At 35.5% G+C, this 17,751-nt stretch overlaps 1 protein-coding gene across 1 annotated transcript in view; it reads left to right on the top strand.

Annotated features, from left to right (window-relative positions):
* Nucleotides 1-1,904: 1,904 nt before the first annotated feature.
* Nucleotides 1,905-17,751, top strand: part of LOC107655552 (transmembrane protein 178B-like) — a 41,650-nt gene continuing 25,803 nt past the window's right edge. The window contains exons 1-2 of the mRNA XM_016443069.1: nt 1,905-2,214; nt 4,287-4,915. Coding sequence (XP_016298555.1) covers nt 4,534-4,915 — 382 coding nt within the window. The 5' untranslated portion in view covers nt 1,905-2,214; nt 4,287-4,533. The remainder of the gene's footprint in view (nt 2,215-4,286; nt 4,916-17,751) is intronic.

Raw genomic sequence — 17,751 nt, 5'->3', positions numbered from 1 at the left:
CCGTATGCGAATATTTGCCAAGATAAGAGTTCTGTCGAAGTCTGTGTGTGCTGTAATTATTTAATCATTAGAATAACTTGGTGGATAACTTTATAGAATAATTGATACCTATTTATTTAAATTGAACATTAATGTTAACAGTTTCTTTATTAAATTTCGTTCTTAAACCGAAAACCCAACCATTAAGCATATGATTATTGGACAATTCATTAAAAAAAAGACTTCTTCGAGCCCTATTATTCTTCTTCTAATTATTATTCTCATATTAAACGTTTTAAAACCACCCTATAAGGGCTGCGTGACGAACACTAGATTTGCTCTGATATCTTTGTGCACTAGATGGCGATATATGCATTAAAGAAATTTAAAACGGGAGGAAAGCACATAGCCTATGATATAAATAAATAAATAGTTTCTTTATTAAATTTCGTTCTTAAACCGAAAACCCAACCATTAAGCATATGATTATTGGACAATTCATTAAAAAAAAGACTTCTTCGAGCCCTATTATTCTTCTTCTAATTATTATTCTCATATTAAACGTTTTAAAACCACCCTATAAGGGCTGCGTGACGAACACTAGATTTGCTCCGATATCTTTGTGCACTAGATGGAGATATATGCATTAAAGAAATTTAAAACGGGAGGAAAGCACATAGCCTATGATATAAATAAATAAATAAATTGATGGACAGCTCTCTGGATTAGCATGACAATCACGTTTTTCTTTTCCTTCCAGAGGATGTATCTATTAACACAATTCTGGCGACAAAAAAAGGAACAAGATAACACATCCTCAAATAGCACAAGACAAATTGCCTTGTGTATATCGGCTGCATTTTTTAGATTACATTGTTCATTTTTCACTGTTAGCTGCAAATAAGTTCCAAACAAACTTTGCCTCATTTTAAAATGTAGCTAATTAAAATGTAGCTGTCAAGCTGTCATTCATACTGTCCTAGAGACAACAATTACAGTCCAATAAAATTCAATAAAGAAAAGACATCTCAGAATGTGTAATAAGAGTCAATCCAATGCATCCAAGTCAATATTATGCGGTTTCAGACCCATTTTGCAAATTATGTCACATTCAATATTTCAGTCTGTCAGTAGTAGCATTTGCCTAAAATATGGCATAAAGATCCACTTTATTTCCAGTTTTCCTCAATTCTGAGACAAATAGCCTACCTGACCTTATTTTCACTCGGATGCTGACTTTTAAATGCAAAACTTCTAAAATATTGTTTCATATATAATTATGTGTCACCCTGCAGTGCAAATAATGCTATATTCTCTATTGTTTATTGCATTTTTCTTATTTAGTAAGAAAAAAGTCTGGTAAAAACATTTACATTTAAGAAATGGGCTGCTGATTGTTGCCGTTTCATTATACTGAACTGAATCTTTAATAATATATCAATCTCGTACACATACATACACCTACACAAAAATATGTGAAGTACATGAGAATCCCTACATTATCTGAAGGCTGTGTGGGCAACCCAATAAAACAGAAAAGGCTTACAATGGCCTCACTCACACAGATGCCACGGCTCTCATTTATTATTCAGCAATACCTGACTGCTGTTGGTTCTGGACAGTGCATAGTGGTTTCAAATAACAAACCTTTATGAGTAAGAAGGGTTTTTTGGGTCTGGTGTAGTAGCTATCATTTTATAGCTCTGATAATGCAGAATGACAAAATGAAGGATTCTGAAAGCTTTGATTATTTATTCATGAAAGACACCGGTTTCCTTCAGTATGTGTAAATCTAAGAGAGAATGCCAGCAAGGCAACTCCAGTTACAGTTCGACACGGAACCAAGAACAGTAGTGCGACTCCTTTAAGAAGCCGCTTGAATAAACAATGAACATCTCATATTGACAGCATGACATCACCGCTGTTTTTCCCAGACAGAGGCAACATGCACGGAGGATGCTGGGACCATATTGTCCGAGAAGGAGGATGCACCATCCGCCAAATGTTCTAATAGCGATACACTCATTTAAACGTGAAGCGTCTGAGATGCGGCGTCGTTGAACGGTTTGATATTTCCAGCGTAGACCATTTATAAATGTGTGTCGCTGTGTGTTAAATAGGATTATTTGGCAGTGCATATCCTGTATAGCCAAACGTACAGTGACTGCAAACACAAAATGGGCTGGATGTGCATTATTGGAGTGGAGTGAACCCGTTTTATCGGCTTTAATTGGGGTGAGTACAGAATTTAATTTACTTTATCAGACCAGAAACGGGGCCCGTGGGTTTTCCAACAATGGATGCTATAAGAGCATAGCTGTAGCCTACATTATTATTTTTAACTGTTTTGATCATAGGCTAACGCGATTTAAATTGAATTGAATTGGTTGAATGAATTGATGTCGAGTCATCTTAATACATTTTCTCTTTAACAGTCAATTTGATAAATGTTCATGCATCCCCTAAAGAGAAAGTATGAGAACATAAACCTGACTGCGATGGTGCATTTCTATGAAACAGATATGTAACATAAACCGTAAAGCAAAAATCTTTATAGTCTGCCAGCGCCAGGTAGGCTAAATGTGATGGGAAGGGTTCGGAACCGGTTTCATTTATTCAATAGCCTACCAGAACCGAATCATTTTCATCAATGCAGGTTCTGTTAACTGTTCTTCAGTAACGTCATTAAATTATTTGATCATTAATTATTCTTCCGCTAATGCGAACAGGAATGAAATAGCCTACTCCGACAGTTTACAGCATTCGCTATGTTTACCGAATCTATAGCGCGACCAACGTAGTCCGAGAACGACTCTTATGAGCCGGTTCTTTTTAGTGAATTAAAAAACGTTCAGTACCGCCAGCGTAGTCCAGCTCCCGTACAAATGACTCGTATGAGCTGGTTATTTTGAGTGAATTGGTAATCAGTCTAGTCCGATTCCCGAACAATTGACTCGGTTAATTTTAAAATGAATCAAAAGCAATTTAGAATCATTGGTCGGCTTCTTAAATGATTTTTTATAGGTAGCCCATTTTTGAAGGTTGTCTTAAGCAACGTAGATTGTCATTTGGCCTGATCGTTAATTATGCAACGAACTACGAAAACTATTACGGTTTGCGCTATATATTTGTGTTGTGAATTTAAAAATGACGGTAAATACTAGCCTGGCAGTATTTGTCATTTTTTTGTGAATGTAGGGGAGACACAACTTTCACATTGTTACTTTCGTCCCTGCGCTCCCCTACCGCCCGATGATCGCAACAGAAAGCGCAAAACTGTTATGGTTACCACCTCAGGTGAACGCGATTTCGCTAGGGTCAATTTGGCCACAGCTGAAAGTCCCGTTCACACCAAGAACGATAACTATAACTATAAAGATAACGATGTTAGAGTTCACCCCAGCGAACGATATCGTCTATTCTGTGTTATGAGCACACGCTCTGCGCTTTAAATTCTCGAGCTCGTTATAGCGGGATTGATTCTGATTGGCTGTCAATGTTTTTTATCGCGATTTTGAATTGATTATTTTCCTATTATGTTTTGGGAAGTTTTTAAAATTTGTTAAGAGCAAGAAGCCCTTAAGTTGACTTTTATCTAATTTTATTCTAAATTGGATTTGTATCTAATTTAATTGAAAAGCCAATTTTGTTGTATTTTATTTTTGAAGCTTCTTTTCTTTGTATTTTTCTTTCTGGTTTAGTTTGGTTTATTTTGATGGTTTAATTAATTGTTTGTTCTGTTTTTGTACATGGTCAAACAAGGATGAATGTTGGAATATGAGCTTGTACATTGTTTGATTGTAAAGTTGATGCAATAAAAAAAATATTTTATTTATCATTCATCAGCTGGAAAAAAAATCGTTCTGAAAGTGATTCCAAAGATATCGTTTCTCTTTGCCTTTATCGTGTGGACTCTGCTATTCTTTAATATTGAGAACGATTTTTAGAGCTATATCTTTATCCTTGTCTTTATAGTTATCGTCCTTGGTGTCAGCAGGCCTTAACTTGTAATCTAACTTTTGGTTATTTAAATGTTTGCAAACACAACTGAAACGTTGGCTACGTTAGAATAGTTTGTACCCCCACATACATTTTCTGGGAGGTTCAAACATTAATAATCGGCCGTGAATCGCGTCCTGTCTTTAATAGCCTACAGGATGATAGACGTACGAAATCTTAGGTGACGCGATGGTACGCCTGGGCTATTTTGTAGAACTGTTTCGGCTGAAACCCCATTTGAAGAGTGTTGTATCAGCTTTAATATAAAAATTGGTTAAAAAAAATCTTCCTCTGCCTTCTTTTGAAAGGCTTGGTTCGAGGACTGGACTGAATCGTCTCGTCTGGTTTCATTCACTGGTATTGGATGGGAAGAACTACGGATGGACGTTAAATAAAGGCTTAAATATTTTCGGTCGAGCTCTCCAAAACAAATTTCGCTGCACCGACTGACACCCGTTCTCTCTGTCCGCGCGCCCGGCGGGATGCGGCTGCGCGTCGAGGAGCTCTCCAAGCTGTTGTGGTGCTGACGCGGCTCTGAGCGAACGCGACGCGAGCATGGCTGCGGGGAAGTTGCTGCTCTACGCCGGTCTGTCTCTGTCCCTCTGCGCGCTCGGGATGCTGGCCGTGGCTATCTGCTCCGACCACTGGTACGAGACGGACGCCCGGAGGTACCGAGAGCGGTGCCGAAGTTTCTCCAGCCGCCGGAAGGACCCGGGCTTTATTTACATCCCCAACAATAGCCTCCCTCTGCGGGCGAGCCGCTCGCGCCTGGACCGCTGGGAGGAAAAGCTGCTGCTGGCGCGGAACAGACGGCAGCTGTTCGCCATGAGCGCCGTCGATGAGTGCAGCAGGCAGTATAACTCCACCAACATGGGGCTGTGGAACAAATGCCATCGGCTTGGATTTGATCAAGATATCGAGGACCTCATTCGAAAAGGTAGGACAGTGATGTGTTGTGTCTGTCAGTGTGCAATGCAGATTATATTGCTTTTATGTCAGAAGAGTATTGGTATTCCTCAAATCTGGTTTAGGGTGACTCTGAACTTATACAATTAATTCAGCCCAAGCCACTGTTTAATCTAGTTTAGTCATATTATCTATTTATTTATAAACTGTAAATAGAGATAGGCTAAACCAATAGTCCGTTTCACCGATATTTTTTCAGAGACATTCACAATTTTCTACATATTTCACATATCGGTTTCCATAGTCAACCGATAATTATTTAATTTAACATTTTATGTAACAGTCATTCATACTTGAGTTATTAAAAACAACATTTAATGGCACAACAACAATAATAATACATTTATTTATTTTATTATTAACTTGTTAAATAACTTTGTCCTTTCACGTAAATATTTGTGCAACTGTGATATGTGCAAAACAGCAAATACCCTTGGGCTGTTTTTGATTCCTTAATTCTATTGGGCGAAAATCATATGGGTTAATACTCCTCTGTTTGTTTATTGAAGGGTACATAAACTAATGCCTAAAGCAATAAATCTTTTTAGAAATCTTCAAAGAAAGCATGTCCCATTTCTGTTACATAAAAACGTTGTTTATTAATTATCGCTTGACCCGAAGAACCTACATTATTATTATTATGATTATTATATTGGTTAATATATTCATTATGTATTCCACTAAAGTCTAAAAATACATATTATTATTGTTATTTCTTTAAAAGCAGAAACAAAACAATTTAAATTGGTTTTGTTGACTGGTTAATGGTCACTTAGAAAATGTATCAAAAATTATCAGCTGCTCCCTATTTTTTCAAACAATTTTGAGATAAAATGTTTAAAATCTGCCACTTATGTACACCAAGTGAATCAAATATAACTGAATATTCAGCATTCAAAATGCAACAGCTGCAATGGTGCCATTGTAATATTTGCATACTGAATTGTGTTCGGCCTTGTCATCTTTTTAACCATCTATAGCCAACAAGTATAAATTGGCAGCCTGAAAGTCTGAGATCTTAGCACTATTCTTTTGCTACCCTTCAAGCACTTGTATTACTTTCAGGAACAGCATATCCAGTGCAATATTCCAGTGCAGTATTTAGTAAACCACTGAAACTCCAGTCATACACAAATTAACGTCAGCCTTCACAACTGGAGGCCTGCGACAGACATTACAGCCCCATTCATGTGCACTGACATGAAAAATTGACAGTAAATAAAATGGCAAGCTCAACACTCATGTGTTAGCAGGAGTGACGAATCCCCTGCATATAAAGGTGCGAAGCCCTATGGCTAGTTTCACACTCTGGACTTTATTATCTTCCACCTAACTAGGTTAATTTACTCCTCACTGGTTAGAGGCATATGCGATGAATATGTAAATAGCTACACACAAGGATGACTATAAATAGTTCCTGAGCCCCAAACTGTGCTAGCCCAAACACCGAAGGCTATGTTTCAGTCACAATTGGCCCAGAGTTGCTGAGACTCGCACACTCTCTGGTTACACGCAAAACCTCTGTCTGCAAATGTGTGCATGTTCTGGCAAAGCAGCAGCACAAAATGCCCTCTGAAATAAAAACAAGCTTATTTGAATCGTGTCACCTCCTCTGGTACCTGTGCCTAATGTGTGTGCGATTACATAAGAGGGATTTTGTGGTGAAGAGGCGCCCCTGTAGTGCTGTGTGTTACATGAATGTGTGCAGTAGCAGCCGAATGTGTGTTGCACCATCAGCAAAAGCTCATTTAACTCTCTGGGGCACCTGCCAGCCACATACTGTGTGCTGATTTGGGATGGGGGTTGCATTGATAAAATAATGCAGTGTTATTCTACACCATCTCTGCTATTCACCTTGGGCGAGGGGTGATGATGCAAGTCACATTTTGCCTGTGTGTTTGAGATATAATGAAACATAAAGAACAATTTGTCATTAGCCAACCTGTACTGCTCAGATAAACAGCTATTTCTTTATCTGCGCATACTTTGTTTGGTAAATATTAGTCAATAGCCATGCGCCGTTATAAATAAATGTGTGAATCCTACCGTTACATATCTTTTTTTTTAATGATTATTCATGTCATTATCTGGGTTGCAAGCACATCGTTTTATTAAATGTGCTGACTGTGCTTATAATGGCATCGCCCATCTCTCAGAGGAAGCTTATTCTTTGTCTCTTCCCAGGATCCTCTCTTGAGAAAGAGAGAGGGAGGAATAGAATGATGTATGAGAGAGCAAAACAGTCATGAACAGATAAGGGGTCAAAACTTAAGGGCTTAAAGATGGGAAAAGTCATTAATTGGAAATTAAACGTGCTCCATTTAATCTCACTATTCTACGTTTTGGAATTTAAATTAAAATACTTTAGCTTAAATAGCTTAATAGCTTAATGAGCAATGATAACTATAAGTAAGCCATTCGAAGGATGATTTCACAGAGTTAATTTTGTATATAAAAAAACAAACAAAACATTAACAATAACAAAGACGAAAAATGCACATCTAGACAATAATTTAACTGTTTTCCGAAAATATGACAAAAATATTATAAAATAAAAACAATTTAATATATTAAAAAACACATTAAATGTAAGTCAAATTGTGAATCTTTCCATAACAATGCACTAAAACGTGCAACTAATTGTTTTAAAAACAGTTTTCACATATATTGTTGCATTTTTTACATTTAAAATTAATACAGCAAATGTTTGAATACTTGGTCAACTAAAATATTATTTTTGTTCACTGAAATTAGATTTTAGTGTAAAACTCTGACTTAAAATTAGTTGTAAAAATACATTAGTTTAAATACCGTAATGTTTAAATATTTTGTTTACTTTACATTTTCATCAACTAAAATGTCATTTCTGACAACTGAAATTAGATCAGATTGCATAAAAGTGACTAACATGAATGGATATGACATGCAAAATTAATAATATTTTCTTCAGTAGACAAATCAAAAATTGTGTAAAAAAAGGACTAGCATTCCTATTCTCACAGCAGCTCAATAGCAGTTGCTCAGCTGTTGCAGGACCTCCGGAAATTAGCGATTTGTGTCAGTTGTCAGTCAAAATGACTTCAACTTTACCAGTTGATTAGCACCATAGTATATTCCTTTTAGTGATATCACTCTTAAAGGTTTCACAATATAGCAACATATTGCAGCGCAGAGGAAATGATTTATGTTAGTAGTTTGCAGAAAGACTGATGATGCTAAAGATGGCGGCATCTGGAGTTTGTGGAAAATCAAGAAAGTCTATCTGAGTGAGAGTGTGAGAGGAGGGTGAGATCATGCAGAAACAGCCAACCCATCTCATTGTCCACCATCTGTCCCTGCCTCCCAGCGGGACACCCATCAGGGATGATGAAGACATTTTAGACCTAGAACACAATAAAAGGGACGAGAGAGATACTCAACCTCCCACCATTAAAACAGGCAAACCTAACATTAGGAGGTTACCGGGGCCTTGGGGATGCGAGGGAGATAAAGAGAGCAAATACAAATGGACACTGAGAGAAACCACAACATGTATGTAGTTTACATCAAGGACAGATTTCAATTTGACCTTTGGATCTCATTTTGCATATTCACAATGTTATATGGACGTTAAATCTCAACTTATTACAAGAAAGGCCCTCCAAATCCATTCTCGGTGAGTGAAGACAAGGATTGGATTGTACTTGGGATCTCAAAGGATGTGGCTTCCTTGTTTTCAGTGTTTCAACTGGATGCCATGGGAGGAAGAAGCCACACCTTCATGGTTCAAAAAGTAAGCCACACTAATCAAATACACAGGTGTTGAGGTGGGATGCTGGGTACATCTCTTGGGAACAAGGAATAGACTGTGCAGGAGAGGTTTTATTGCTTTGAATTTCCACTTACAATGATTTTATTCCAAGGCATATTACATCACAGAAATTGGGTGTGACTTTCAATAAAGTGTAGAAAAAGGGAAAAGCGTTCAGTCATTTTCAAGGCCAGGAGGCATTTAAGATCCTTGGAGGAATGATGCCGAAATAAATGAGGTATCCAATAACCTCCCTTTTCATTTTCTGTTACGCCTTTCATTTCCAACAAATATCCATAAAGTGAAATGTGACTTGACAGAGTGCCTGGACTCAGCCCACGACTAGCAGATTATGATTTGGCCTCAGAGTGTGTAAAGCACCCTCATTAGTGCGGGAAGAATATTTCTCGCTTAGTTCAAATAAGACGTCCGATTGTGCATTTAAGAATATGACAGACTTGAAATTAGCACCCTGCTTGATAACAGCTTGAGCTATATCACTTTTCCCCTCCTGTTGGAAATTATGCTAATATGATCATTGGCTACCATGTCGGAAGATATCGACATATTCATAACACCATGAAAGCTCTCCGGCTGGGGAGGTCACGTGGTTCTTCAATGCATTTAACATGTGCTTTTCCTGACGTTTTTTTGTGGAGCGTGTGCTCTAATCTGAGCCATTTTGGGGTTTATTTCTGGTCTTTTTTGGCGTAAATAGTGCAACTTTTTCTATTCAAGGCTATTTTTTTTTTTAATTTTAACATTCCAAAATGCAACATTCTGGGTAATGTACTGTGAAATCACAATCTAGATTGATTGATATATGTTATGACGGCAACAAAATTATTAACTTCTTCAAATAACATCAGAAAAATGGGAACATTAAGGACTTGGAGGTCAGTGGCATCAAGAAAGTAATTTAAGTTTCAAGGTAATATTTAATATGTTTTTATAGGTTAATATGCAAAGATAACTATAAGCTGAAGGGTGATTCCAAGGAGCAGAGTTAATTTTATCCAAAAAAAAAAAAAGTTGATGAGTTTTTCTTTTTTTTCTTTTTCAGTGATAAAGATGAGACAAAAAGTGCACGTCATGACAATCATTTAACAATTTTAATTAAAACAAACTGTTGCTGAAAATGTGCCAAAAATTAGATCCTATTTTAGTCAAAAGCATCTTATATAAAATATAAAAATGTGCACTTTTACAGCATTATTACTCTTTTGGTACCCCTTTAGATTAGAGAACATATTCACTATTAACTAAGAGTTTTCCCTTAATAAACTCCTAATTTGCTGCTTATTGATAGTAAGTAAGGTAGTGGTTGTAGTAGTTAGGTTTACACTAGGTGTTGGAGAGGGTTAAGGGATCTAGTCATGCAAAATAATGCATTAATATGTGTGTTATAAATACTAACAAACAGCCAACATGCTAGTAATATGCATGCTAATAAGCAACTACTTAGTAGTGAATAGTGTCCTCTAATCTAAAGTGTTACTAGTACTCTTAAATTCAGACTGAAATGTACTTTTTTAATTTGTTAATGCACGTTCCTGATCTTATTATGCACAATTCATTGGTGCTCAATATTCTATGTGAAATAATGTTTGTCTTTTACCAAAACAGAACTTTTCTCTTTAGGTAATGTCGCCAAACCCTTTCGTTTTCCTATCCAAAGATCTGACACCATTCTAGTATTTAACGGCCACTTTTTTTACGATCAACTCAATTTTCGATAAAAAAAAAAAATCTACTTCAGTTGACCCAAAAATGTCACGTTATGAAAATAGAAAGAGTTGTGAATGTAATTTAAGCCTGACTTAAAAACAACTCCTTGATAAAGCTGTAATTTCAGAACCATGCCTGGAAATCGCTCTGAAAATAAGCCACCAGAATACTTCTTCCTAATTAAAACGTATAATTATTTTCCTGTCACACTGCTGTAGGGCTGTTATAATTTGTCCCTGAATGCTAGAAAGCACAAGCCCTGCTTATAATATCCAGCTGACAGCCCTCTGTGTTTCCGCGGGACTGATAAATGTCGGCGTTTCACCGCACCACAGAATTGAAATCGGAGAATGTTGCGCGACCCGGAGTCATTGTGAGCCTCGTTGTTTGTCTTTCTGTCTTCCCTGATGAAACCTGGCACAGGTCTCCGCTTGAAATCAGCCCTGCGAGGTGAACAAAGCGGAGGCGTGGGGGTTGCCGCGCAGGGAAGTGGAGGAGGATGGTTGGAGGCAGCTGAAACGCTGAAGAAATACCAGTAGTAATGCTGCACCTGAAAGACAGAGAATTGCAGTGGAACTGTGGGTAAAACGTACAGTCAGATGAATGTGGCTGCTTTGTGCAATTACAAGCAGAAGTGGAGGGATAAAGAATAGACGGCGAGGGCTGTTAGTCAAGAGTAAATGACACTCTGTCTTTCCTCGCCCCTCCCCCTTCGCTCGATTCGTCTCCCTCCTTCTCGCAGCCCAATTTATATTCTGGCACGCAGATTAGTCTCCTGAAAATGGAGTGCTGATGATTTCACCACCAAAGAACTGCACATTGCAGTGAAGTGAAGGATAGAATGAGGTAAAAGAACGAGCGGAAAGATTGTGTTTTACTCCTTCCTCATTATTTGGAGTTTCCTTTCACAGAAGTCATCAAGAACGGCTCCATTTTTCCAAACACTTTTCCCACTGCTATTTCTCCTCCAAATCGTAGCATCTCTGTAGTGTAGTTTTGGTGTCTGTGGGAAATGTTTTTTTGGAGCAGATCAATCATAGGGAATCTTTGTAAGCTGAGCTATAAGACAAGTAATGCATTTGAAATGCTGAGACAGACATTGATCCGTTCAGTTGCACATTAGTTTGGCATTGAATTTGGGAGAGTGTGATAAACACCGGATGATCTTCACTCAATATGAGTGGGTCAATGCCAAAGCCAAAAGCCTCGGCACATTTTAAGGCCTGAAAAAGTCTAGGCTAATCTCATGCATTTGCATATATGATATGAAAAGTAAAATGCAAATATGGTTTTGGCTGTTCTCAATTTACCTGCCATGGCAATGCAAAATAGCTCACTCGAATATGATTAACAAAACTGTTTAATCCACACCATAACTTACCAGCAGTAGGGTTGTCAAGATACCTACATTTCAGCCAATACTAGTGAAATTTTATGCTTTTATCGGTTTTCAAGAATAAAGAATCATGAAGATTTTTTTTGTAGCTGTATTTTCAGTGTGCAGACAAAATATTTCTTTATACATTTTTATTGATGCCCAGTTTGGATTTTTGGAAGTGCAAAAAAATGTAACTCGATTAATTTTAAAACCACAGCAAAAACAAATAAGCTTTTGAATTAAAATATTTAGATTAAAATATATTTAATATATAATATTTAATAATATATTTATATTTTACAGTATATTTCAATTTAGTATTTATTTATTTAATCAGATATTAAAAAAAAAAAATACTTGAAGTTTTTTCCAAGTAACTAGTAGAATAACCATTGAGTAATAAGAAAACAAATGAATGAATAAAATAGGCAGCTTCAAGTACCACAGATACATTGAAAATTTGGTATAAATTTCACATTTAATTACAAAGAAACAAGTAATCTTTATTTAAAATGTCCAAAAAAATTATATTATATTATATTACATTATATTATATATAAGCTCACAAAGGCTGCATTTATTTGATTAAAAAGTACAGTAAGTTATAAAAAAGTAACAGTAATATTGTAAAATATTATTATAATTGAAAAGATACAAAAGTTTTGAAAAATGAAAATAAAACAGTTTAAACTGTTTTCTATTTTAATACATTTTGAAATGTTTGAAAATATATTCTTATGATGGCAAGGCTAAGAATTTCTAAAATAAACTGTTAGAATCGACTAGTGCAGTACATCTGACACTAAGCAGTCAGTTAAAGGTTAATTGTGTTTTTTTCTAACTTAATATGCAGAGACAACTACAGTATAATTATCATTAGATAATCTCTATGCACACACAATTTATCATCATCAACATAATTTTCCTAAGTATTTTGTTATTTACCAGTAAAAATGTCCTTAAAACATCATTAAAACAAGACAAATTTACTTGAGAAGCAAAACTTTTGAAAATAATAGGATAATAAGACTTGTTTGTTTTCAAAGGATCTTGATTGTATTTTTCGTACCCTGCCGGCAAAGTATTTTCAGCACAAACTTCAGTAAATCTTGTTACATTTATGCTAAAAACGAGAAAAAACAACTTGCCAACGGAGCAAGAAAAATAAACTGAGCTTCATATCTCATGCAGTTTTAATTCTTCAGTAAATTGATCTTGTTTTAAGGATTTAAAACAGATTTAAAAGTGTTTTTGCACCGCTCAGTCTTAACTTCCTGTTATTGGGTATGAGTCTCAATAGGGTCGATTGAGCGAAAGCTGGAATCCAGACCTGATCTTTGATGTAAAAAGCTTTCCCTCCTCCTGGTGGACGCCATTCCTCTTTCTCATCCCCTCTTCCTCACATCCTCTCGTTTGATCAATGGTTCATCAGAAGGGCTGGACTTCAGTGGGGTTCAGCTCACTGATTGGTGCAATGACACCAATCAGCAATCCATTCAGGCCTGAGAAAGACAAGACGCTTGTTAAAAGCTCTGTAGGAGAGTGCGGGCCGATTCTAATGAGAACCACGTCCACCGCAGCTGCCGGCCTGAATGAGAGCTTTCAGGAAGCCAAAGACAAAGCAAGAATTATGGCACACGGAGGAATCGCACAGCTGCTTCTGCCTCTCGGGTCGAGCGAGGTTTCGCTGCTCGGACCGTGTGAGCCGTGTTCAGGTGTTTTATGCTGTGAATGACAGACCGAGGCAGTTGTTTGTTTTTCTTTCTTTGCTGAAGCCGACAGATAAGGCGCAGGCAGAAGGTTGAGTGACGTCATCTGTCAAGATGTGTGGAATAATTCTCTTGCTTCTGTTCTGTTGTCGTGGCAACGTGAAGACACCTGACAAATGCTATTCTGCTGTTTTTTCTCCCTTTCCTCCTTTCTAATTGCTTTGGTATTTGCAGAACGGGCCTGGAGAGAAGGGAGATGTGTGTGTGTTTCATTTTCTCATGAAAGGCCAAATATCTTCCTGAATGCATGACTTTGATTGTTGCACTATCAGGGCATTACGTCAGAAATGGGAAGTCATACCGCCAACTACTGTCCAACATTTCTTACAAGATGATACACACCGCCTACTGTTTTCACTGTGTGGGTGAATCTCATGAAACCTGTCAAGAACATGTCTGGGTCATATTAAAAGAAAATGAAGCCTATTTTAGGACCATTACGATATTTGTGCATTATTTTTATGACGATGAAGTACATTTTTTTACTGCAAAACTCTTATTACCAAAATGCAAAAAACTCATTCTCATTACTAGAATATAGAAAAACACCCAAAAAATACTATTTAAATGAATTATATTTATTTTTTATAATTAAAATTTTAATCCTTTTAGAATTAAGTGTTAGAATTACTAACTTTTAGTGACCAGTAGTGTGTGTGTGTGTATAAAGTTTAAAATTTATTTATACAAAACAGTATCGGTTTTATTGCATTTAATGCTTATTTAAATATAAATATTAATATATTACAGTATTTTGCTGCTAAAATATATTTTTATATATTAAATGTAATTTAATATTAGAGTAGAGATAATCACTGTTGAGAATGACACAAATTATAACATGAAATAAAAACAAATACATTACGGTAATGAGAATTTGTTAAGAGAATAATGTGTGTAATTGTTATGAAAACCATGTGAATATTACAAAAAAAAAGCAAAAAAAAAACATGAATGTGTCTCCATTTTCTTTATTCAAAATATAGTCATTTTATTTCTGGTTAAATGTGACCAGGACATGTTTTTGTGAATTTCACTTATGCTCGAATGTTTGGATATGTGTGAATAAACTTTAAAAGTCATGACAAACAAAAAAAAAATTTTTTTGTTTATATGTATATATATATATATATATACAGTGGGTACGGAAAGTATTCAGACCCCCTTCAATTTTTCACTCTTTGTTATATTGCAGCCATTTGCTAAAATCATTTAAGTTAATTTTTTTTCCTCATTAATGTACACACAGCACCCCATATTGACAGAAAAACAGAATTGTTAAAGCACAACACACTGCTTAAATAATCAATTGATAAATCAATAAAATCAATAACAATAATCTCTACAGTCCTATGATGTGAAACTGAACAATCTACATTAGCTATTCATGCACACCCTCCATCCATGACTGCTTCTTTATAGTTATTGGGATACCACATGCTCAAAAGATGTTAAAATGAAGCGATGTGGGAAATCGCCCCTGACAAATTTATATGCTGTGCTGACAAAATAGAGCTCAAACCTTTTCCACCCATGTCACTGTTTAAACATTCCTTTATACTTCATTTACTTTCATTTTGACTTTGTAAGCACATTTTCACGCTCTTTCAACCGCTGCAGCATCTGGTGCTGTAGTACGGCACTTGATAAATGCATCCATACAACGTTGAGTTTTCTAATTATCGGCTCTCACTTTGAAGTCAACAGGAAATCAAAATGGACCCTATTTACTTTCTTAATACATGTTCCTGCGCGTACAGTGTACAATTTATCAGTTGACATTATTCCAAAGAAAAAAAATGTCTTTGTATTAATCAATCAAAATCTAATAACTTTCAGATCAAAACACTGTTAGCCAGTTGCAATCATAAGAATTCATTTGTTTCCTACTCTAAGTCTGGAATTTGCGATAGACCTTTTAGGTCGATGTCAAAGCATAAAAGAGTCAACAGGGCAAGCTTGCCAACAAACCGTCTTTGCTATTCACTTGGGTGCATTTAAGCTTCTCTCCTCACTGTCTGAAAAGGCCCATGTAATCAACACCAAGAAGCTGGAAAAGTAAAGCCAGCTTTTTACCGTTTCTTTTTGATGCATTAGCGATAGCAGCATTAGCACTTCAAGCTTCCTCATAAAAGAATGTGGCCAAGAACACGCCATGTATCCCCTTTAAATGCGAGCAAGCGCCTGATAGCTACCTATTAAGGATCACAGGGCCTTTGATCTTCTAAGCAAAGCTATAGAGCGCCCAAAATCCAGTCTCAACCCCTTTCTGCTACTGTAACCTAAATAAGCTGTAAAATTCAGCATGTTGTCAGCCTCTTATATCCACCCTCCAAGGCCAGAAGTGACTGTGTCATGAATTAGACATTATCAACAGTGCTAACAGACTACTTGAAAGAGGAAATGTGCAAGAAATTATATTGATTGACTGCAGTAGTGCTGTAATTCAATGCTCGTGTCTAAATGAAGCATCATGATTCTTCTCTAGTACTGTCTCAAATCGAGATATGTGCGTTTAAAGAGCAGAGAATTAACTTAAACCTTTTATAAAGGGGTCAAGGTTTAGCTAGGTAGCATGACCTAGTTAGCCTCTGCTGATAGATGTCGTAACAAAATCATCTGAGGGCCAAAAAGCTTTTTTTTCTCTCCATTGACAGCCATTCGGAATTCTGATAAAATAGAATTTAAAATAACATAGCAAAAAAGTAATATAATGTAATAAGTCTTATAAAAGACCGTTTACTTACTTTTAGTATTTCTTGAGCAGCAAATCAGCATATTAGAATGATTTTTGAAGCATCATGAGACACTGAAGAGTAATGGCTGCTGAAAATTTAACCGTGTCATCATAAGAATATATTTTCAAATATTTCAAAATATATTCAAATAGAAAAGAGTTTAAATTGTTTTATTTTTATTTTCATTTTTCAAAACTTTTGTATCTTTTAAATTATAATAATATTTTACAATATTACTGTTACTTTTTTATAACTTGCTGTACTTTTTAATCAAATAAATGCAGCCTTTGTGAGCTTATATATAATATAATATAATATAATATAATATAATATAATATAATATAATATAATATAATATAATATAATATAATACTTAATATCCTAATGATTTTGGCATAAAAGAAAAATCTATAATTTTGACCCATACAATATATTTTTGGCTATTGCTATAAATATATTTATACTACTTAAGACTGGTTTTGTGGTCCAGGGTCACATGCACCCTTATATATAATATAATATAATATAATATAATATAATATAATATAATAATAAGTATTATAAAGTATTATTATTATTATTATCAGCCATACATTTGTTTTATTGCAACGCGTAAAAAGACAGTATAAGTCATTATAATCAGTAATTATGTCCCCACTGGATGCAACAAATGCCTCGTTTATAATGGGTTATACCAGGTTCCCATTGCTTCTCTTTCTTTGCACTGAGAAATTTACTTACACAAGCCTGTTTACATTATTTTGCCTCTCTGTGCCCACATACTGTATTTTGATGCAGCTAAATTCTCAATAAAACTGTTTTCATTTATATATTTTACTGTTTCTGTTGTCAGACAACGGAATGAATATGAAATAGTGACTGAAACGCGATCCTTTAAGACTACATAACCAGCTCTCCCTTCCAAAATCTTAATCTGCACAAAAATCCTAATTTCTAATCGAGCCGTCATCTGATGAAATCAAATAGGCTACGCATAAAATAAAGACAATAGCTGTGCTGTGATTTCGGCTATACTTGCATGTAAAATTAGAGAAGCAACATAATATATATTTTAACTGAAAGCGCTGCTCTTCTGCCACTCGTATATACCATTTCTATTTTATGTTTTTTAAAGAAGACTCTTATGCTCATCAAGACTGATCAATTTTATAAAAAAAATACAGCAAAAACAGTAATATTATGAAATATTATTACAATTTAAAATAAAGTTTTTCTATTTTAATATACCTTAAAATATCATTAATTCCTGTGATGGAAAAGCTGAATTTTCATCATCCATTATTTTAAAATATCATTTATTCCTGTGGTGGCAAAGCTGAATTTTCATCAGCCATTACTTTTTACTATTTCCATAATTTATATAGATATATATTTAGTGCTGTC

This window comes from Sinocyclocheilus anshuiensis, unplaced genomic scaffold (genome assembly GCF_001515605.1).
Source record: "Sinocyclocheilus anshuiensis isolate Anshui unplaced genomic scaffold, SAMN03320099.WGS_v1.1 scaffold916, whole genome shotgun sequence".
In the NCBI taxonomy this organism is placed as follows: domain Eukaryota; kingdom Metazoa; phylum Chordata; class Actinopteri; order Cypriniformes; family Cyprinidae; genus Sinocyclocheilus; species Sinocyclocheilus anshuiensis.
The sequence above is the reverse complement of the archived record's forward strand: the minus strand, read 5'-3'. Positions and strand labels throughout refer to the sequence as shown.